The sequence below is a fragment of the Cyprinodon variegatus genome, unplaced genomic scaffold (assembly GCF_000732505.1).
Source record: "Cyprinodon variegatus isolate N-32 unplaced genomic scaffold, C_variegatus-1.0 Scaffold176, whole genome shotgun sequence".
NCBI classification, from domain to species: Eukaryota; Metazoa; Chordata; class Actinopteri; order Cyprinodontiformes; family Cyprinodontidae; genus Cyprinodon; species Cyprinodon variegatus.
The window spans coordinates 317,306-324,387 of NW_015150629.1; the positions used below are offsets into that span (position 1 = coordinate 317,306).

At 36.2% G+C, this 7,082-nt stretch overlaps 1 protein-coding gene across 3 annotated transcripts in view; it reads left to right on the top strand.

Moving 5' to 3' along the window:
• ttll7 (tubulin tyrosine ligase like 7) overlaps nt 1-4,650 on the top strand; it is a 105,403-nt gene extending 100,753 nt beyond the window's left edge. For 2 of the 3 annotated variants that reach the window (XM_015378683.1, XM_015378685.1), the window contains 2 exons: nt 737-841; nt 3,027-4,650. In XM_015378683.1, coding sequence (XP_015234169.1) covers nt 737-819 — 83 coding nt within the window. In that variant the 3' untranslated portion in view covers nt 820-841; nt 3,027-4,650. The remainder of the gene's footprint in view (nt 1-736; nt 842-3,026) is intronic. The other variant, XM_015378684.1, reaches the window with a different exon arrangement.
• The last annotated feature ends 2,432 nt before the right edge of the window (nt 4,651-7,082 follow it).

Genomic DNA, 7,082 nt, shown 5'->3' on the forward strand with positions numbered 1-7,082 from the left:
TTGGACTAAATCAATTTAATATGAATCCTCTTCTAACTCTCTTGGGTTTGAGGCTGTGTTGAAATGAATGCCCTCAGCGACATTTTTCTTTTTTTCCCCCCCCTCCTCTTCTTCGTCTTATTCTTTTTCTATCCAGTCGACTTTGGGAGAAGCTGCTCAGTTAATTTGTCCAAGAGCTATTTCACAAGAACCGAGAGCTGTCAGAGAAAAATGTGCTATCGCTACACATGCTTTAAAGAAGATATTATTCCTCTGCTTTAATCCTCAGCCCCAGTGGGTTCCTTTTGATTAGATGGTCACTTCTTAAACACTTCCACAGGGAACTCTTCTTGTGACCATTGTACTTGTTTAACTAAATGAGCATTAAATGTATTTTTTATTAAATAAAGATCCTCTCTGAAGATGTAAAAAATAGGGTCACTGAATGTATAATTTATTGATATAAGTCTTCTGGAGAGGCTCGTAAATTTAAATCACTGCTAATACTGAACGGAGGGAAAGAATTTTAAAACTTCCCATCTCAAATGTTTTAAGCAAGTTACGGCAATATTTGCCTAAGCTTCAGTTAACCCTGCTCAGGATCTGATCACCTTATTTGACATTGATCTGACTGCCGCAGGAGACTCATTTAAAGTAACAAAGTCAGATGGTAGAAGGTTCCATAACCTGCGCCCCCTCCTCCCCGCCCCCAGAACTCCTTGGCTCTATCTCAACCTGACACTGGTCTCATTCTCAGGTACTGGAACGCTGTTAGCAGGAGCTGCCTCACTGCTCTGTCTCGGTGGAAGGTGTCATAGAAAAGTCTTAGAAAGGTACTGACGTCTGTGCCTCGGAACGATAGGTGAGGATTTTTCTGCTCTTGATACTAGAAACTTTAAGGGTCAAATTATGGAAAAAAATAGAAAATAGACTGCACTGAAAGACAGCATAGGATCTCAGTTTAATACTCCTACATGCATAATCAAAACAGCTGTTTTGATCTAACTGCAGAAGTGTGCTCTCTTACCATGACATAGTCTATATGTAGGATTTTTTTATTTATTTAAGATACTGAACATTATTCAACACCAACAGCAAAACCTTGCAGTACACAACTGTAAAATATAATTTGTTCCTTAAAGATTTCTTCCATATGTTTCATGTTTCAGCAGCATTTTTTTCTTATATCAGATAACCTATATCAATACTAAATGGGCAAGTGATGATTACATTTTTTCTAAATGAAATAAGCTGATATTAACCAAATCCAAAAGCAAAGCATCTAAAGAAATTCAAGCACAGATGAGAAACAAAGCCTTTGACATTTATCAGTCTGGAAAAGGTTACAAGAGGATTTCTAAGGCTTTGCTTTGAACATAGGAAGAGCTTTTGTTAATAAATGGTGAGATAATGGAGCAGCAGTGAAATTATCCAGGAAATTTCTGGCCTGCTGAAAGAACTAATCCATAAGTGCATCAAGGATTTTCCCAGTAAGACACAAACAAACCAGACACCTCAGTTAAAATCAGTGTTTATGTTTGAACAATGAAAATAACACTGAGAAAAAACTGCATCAATTTAAGAGCTTGAACTCTAAAACCACTGCTTAACAAAAAAAAAAATAAAAAACACACCAGTGCTCTATCTGTATGACCCTCAAAACACTTATCCAAGCACACTTGGGTCAGAGGTAACATGAATTAAATCAAATTCTGTAGTAAGATCTTGAACTTTCAGACAGTCCCTTTATTAGAAAAAAAATCTGTAAGAGTATCTCTGTAAAAAAAATGTTTTGCCATAATCCAACTAAAAGAATTTAAGAGAAATGCCTTTTAGTCTTTGTAAATGCTTGATTGCTTTTTTTGCAACCAGTTATATTATTACCAGACACATAGCTTTTTTGTATAGGGTTGATTTGGTTCAGATATATTCATTTTCCTTGATAAGGAATTTATTTCAATTCAGTTTATTTATAAAACGGCAATTTACAACATGACATCTCAAAGCATTTTACAGTTCACCAGATCATACAGTCAAATTGATTCAAAGTTTTCTATCTAAGGAAAACCAGTTGATTGCATCGACTCATTGACTCGAATACAATCCCTCACACTAAGCATGCTTGCAGGGACAGTGGAGAGGAAAAACTCCCTTTTAACAGGAAGAAATCTCCAGCAGAATCAGGCTCAGTGTGAGCGGCCATCTGCTGATGCCAACTGGGTTTCAAGGAGACAGAAGCAGAGATACAAAAGGCAACTGTAAAAGGTGGCCCTGTCCAGGAAACACACAGCATGCAGACAAGCTCTGAGCCAGATACCGTGTCAGAGGATGAAGAGAGCGCATCCAGCCAGTCAGAAAAACAGGACTACACTGAAAAACAGGCCCATCTCCAACATCTATAAACAAGGGTGTTGATGGCAGCAGCACAGCTGATATTTCTCTCCAGGATGGTGTCACAGCCAAACAGGAGCTATCAGTCAATATTGGCCCAAATTTTTACATTATTTCATCATAATATATTATCATCATCTGAAATTACCTGCTCTCGATGGAGCTTGGCCATTTAATGGATTTAACAGGAAGCCAATGAAGAGAAGCAATGATAGGAGAGATATGATCTCTTTATTTACATATACAGTTTCACTGCACTGTAAATGAAAATGTAATTCATCTCCACTGGGTATTTTTGAAGACAAACCAAATAACCCTAATACCTTGGCAATGGTATATTTTCCTAGTTTTTCTTCAAGAAATGCCTTTAATAATATAGACTTCAGTCTTTAAGTTCCAGATTTTCCATTTCTCTTTTTCAAAGTTGAGGGACGTCATTATATCCTGACATCACCCAACCATTATTAAAATCAACCTGAGCAAATGAAGATGGCTATAAATGGTTGAATCAATATGTGAAGTGGGCAATATGCCTTCTCTATGCCTACCAAAGCGCCCCGACCTCTAAATTGTGACCTTTGCAGGACTAATCCTCTCATTATGTTCATCCTTTCCCCCCTAATCCCTCCATCCCTCGTTCGTGTCCGTCTGTCCAGGTACCTGCTGCCAGTGACCTCCCAGTTCATCATGAAGTGGCCTTCGTCCAGCTTTGGCCGCGTCTCCTCGGCCATGCCACGCTCCCGCAGCCTTTTCACCGCCAGAATGGACCACTTCTGAGGTCATCATGGCAAGCCTGGCTGCAGAAACCTCGCCTTTTAACCTCAACTTCCTCCTCACCTCACACTTCTTTGATGACTCCCACCCAAGCCAAACTCAGATCTTAGTAACCCCGGTATAGATGTGAAATCAAGGCAGCTTTGGACACTGGGTGGGGCCTCAACTCATCCAAATCGCCTTGTGGAAAAGGAATATAGAAAGGCTGAACGACTGGGATTACTGTAGAGCGTTTTATGTAGTCTGTCTTGTTGAAACCAGCTAACCATTCCCTCCATCCCTCCTTTCAACACCAGTAATACCAGAGAGTGGCTTCACTTCTCTGTCTTCATTGTAACTGCTGTATTATATTTCACTGTACAGTTTCAAGTCATGGTACTGTAAAAGAAGGAATTAACGACAAAACAATGCAAGTTTTGTTTATTTATTTATGTAACTATTTAATTTTAAGTTATTTCACAATTGCAGTGAGCGCTGCTGCAGATTGCAGCCTGGGAATAACATTAACAAAGCTTTGCTTCATTTGAATATGGGAGTAAAAAGCTTAGCTATCCCTAATTAGTACTGTTATTTTTGTGTTTAGGTTATAATTTATTTAAGAACTTACATCTAATGGTTTAAGTAAAGTCACTATATTTTCTTTATCATGCAACTCAATTTAAGAAATGTGGGTACGAGGTGATGCACAGATAACTTTTAAGTGTTTTGAATGCTAACATGTTTTGTTTCTATTTGTGTCTCTATTAAGTGCAGCCCAATTTAAGCGTTCTGAATGTGAGTGTAGTGAGCCAAGCCTTGTTTGCCTCCTGGAACACAAGCTGGCTTTAAAGTCACAGCTTGAAGAGCCAAACCTCTCCAAGAGCACCAACTAGCTCTGATATGCACTTTGCAATTTGTCACAGAAAACGAAAGCAACTTCACACTTGTAGAGAATGCATGCTTAGACTTTAGTCTCTTTAAAACCATAGAAGAGCTGCGTTTGGAATATGAAAAGTTTTTGTCATTAATTATTGTGCTGTCATGGGGAGGACACTTCACTTTCACATTTGCTGATGTTTTAAGGAGGATAAGGATGTGCATCACAAGATTGCTCAGCCTGCTGAGTGAGTCGGCTCATCAGCTCCCACTTACTGCATTATAACAGCAGGGATTTATCCTGGAAGAAGCTGCTGCCATGGTCAACAATGCACTGTAGATATACACCAGATATTTTATGGATTGTTAGGACAGTATGTTGGATTTTATTTTAAGCTAATGACTTTGCCCAGTGCAGCATCTCATAGCTATGCTTTTATTTTGATAGATAGATACGTTTAAATAGGATTCTAACGTCAACATGAGTTAAGAAAACAATAGTCTGTACAAAACAGTGCAGTATACATATTTTTAACTATTTCAACCTGTCTGTAATGTAGCAGCAATGCTGTGCTAAAACTAAAAAAACATTCAGTGTCCCTATTTTTTTCCCCATGATGTTAACTTTTTTTCTTTATTTTGCAAAATTTATTTAGCTTTTTTTTTTTTTTTTTTTTAAGAAGAATGTTTTCATTGGATGTACCGGGATTATTTATGTTTTATTTTTACATAGCAATAAAATGTTTAATGAAGTTCATGCTCTGGTATACTGCTTTTTTAAAATAGGAATTTTGCATTTAAATGTGACTTCTGCTGATTTTTTGGAGAGTGATAACTAAAAAAAGTGTTACGTTCAAAATTGTAGGTTCATAATAAATAAACTGAGTCCGCACAGAATAGGGTTTTTTGGCTCCTGCAGGAGGAGAGAGCCATGTTCAGCCACATCAGCTCTCTGGTGGGTGTCCTCAGCAGAAGCCTTTTATTAGCAGATCATAACACATGGGGTGGGCTACAGAACAGTGTTCTTCTGACAAGGCAATTGATCAGGTCATAGGACAAAATGCTCCTCTTGATTGAATCACAGAATAGAGCGGTCTCCCGATAACTGTGATTATCCTTGCACAAACATCAGCAGTTTTCTACCAAAGTTGCATGACAGTTTGCAGTAAACAAAGTTAAGCATCTCATTTCTTTAATGTTCTATATGCACATGCATTAATTTTATAATCATCATTGAATAAACCTGACAAAAAGAAAGAGAAATTACAAGTAAAACGCAGGAGGATTATGCTGAGAAATAAGGTAGGAATTTGAGCAGAGAATGAGGCAACGAGTTACATAGCAGAATCCCCAAAAGAAATGTTAAAGCCAGTGAGCTTGAATACACAGGAAATAGTGGAGGTGACATTAGACAAAGGTGAGTCAAATAATTATGTCGTACAGCTTAGACAGAGGACAGGACAAATTAACCAGAATGGAGCTTAAGAAAGTATGTAAAGTACGGTACTGAATAAAGATGATAAACAGAATTTAACAGCATACGGCCCGATGTTTGTTTAAAAAAGGAAGTCACAGGAACCCAATTACCTGTGGAATATAAGAATACAACTCTTTATAATGCAAACATTTCAAAGTAGATGTTAGTAGATGTTTATTAAAACTAATTATTGAATTAATCTTTTTTTGTTTTTAAATATTATTGATATTCAGTCTTTGAACTAATTACTGTGACCTCCGCACTTTTCACCCTTGTAAAATGTACAAAAGCTTGAAATATAGTGACACCACATCAGCCTTATAGAATGTTTTGCTGTGGTCACTGATTTTGAAGCTTGTCTAAGAGAAAGTGAGTTCTGTGTTTTGATGTATTTACACTCTCATTAAAGAGGAATTGATGGATCAATACTAGCATCAACTACCAACACAACAAGTCTTCAAAAAATAAAGAAAATGAAATGCTTTAGTTTAAAATTATACAAGTTGAACACGGCAATCATTTTTGGACTCATGGTTACATTGAAAGCAATTCTAAATTTTCATATTTTTTTTTTTCACCCACCAAGAGTGCTGGGAGCATGAAATATCCTCACGATCCATGGAGTGAACTTTTATGTAAAAAAATAAATAAATAACACAGACACACACACACATATATATATATATATATATATATATATATATATATATATATATATATATATACACGACAAAGATTGTGAACATTAGATTTTTGAATGCTGCGACCTTTGATAGACAAAGACTGACTCTAAATGTTAAACAAAACATTAATTTAAAGGGATGCACACTTATACAACCAGGTTTTAGCAAATTTTTCAGAAATATTTAACCTTTTTCTTTAATCATGGTTATAAAAAACATCTGAATAGAGATGACTAGAATTTTATCTTTATTAGAATATACTCAGCTACACTTCAAGAAATAAAAAGCAGTAGAGGTAAATATATCAGAATAACAATTTAAACAATACTTGAATTACATGTTCACTGGTCTTATAATACTGATAATTCCTCTATAAATGTTCTGTATTAGTCTGGTAATCCAGTAAATATTTATCTTTTTTCTTTTTTACACATCCTTCAATAAGTGTGAAGAGCAAGGTAAGTAGAATACCAGTGTACTATTAGTGCATCTTTAACTATATCTTCACTTTATCTGTGTAACCCAAAGCTGCAGCCAGGGGCGGAGTTAGGAAATATGGGGCACTAGGTAAAGACAGGCAGTGGGCCCTCTGAAATGAGAACACATTAAAACAGACACATTATACAGATACAGAAATTTTAATAGAATAAACATACATTATTTACTCTATGTTTTTTTCCCTCTCTTCTTGTCCATTTTCTTGTTTTATTTACTCTGTTTTGTACTCAGCTGACTTTTCATGCTGTCTCAAAGGAATGAAAGATTTTTTCCAAGCACTAAGCTCACTTAGCCGATTGCTCCATTCTGTGTTCCCAAACAGGCAACGGCAAAAGTACAGGTGCTGGTCATAAAATTAGAATATCATGAAAAAGTAGATTGATTTCAGTAATTCCATTTAAAAAGTGAAACTTGTATATTATATT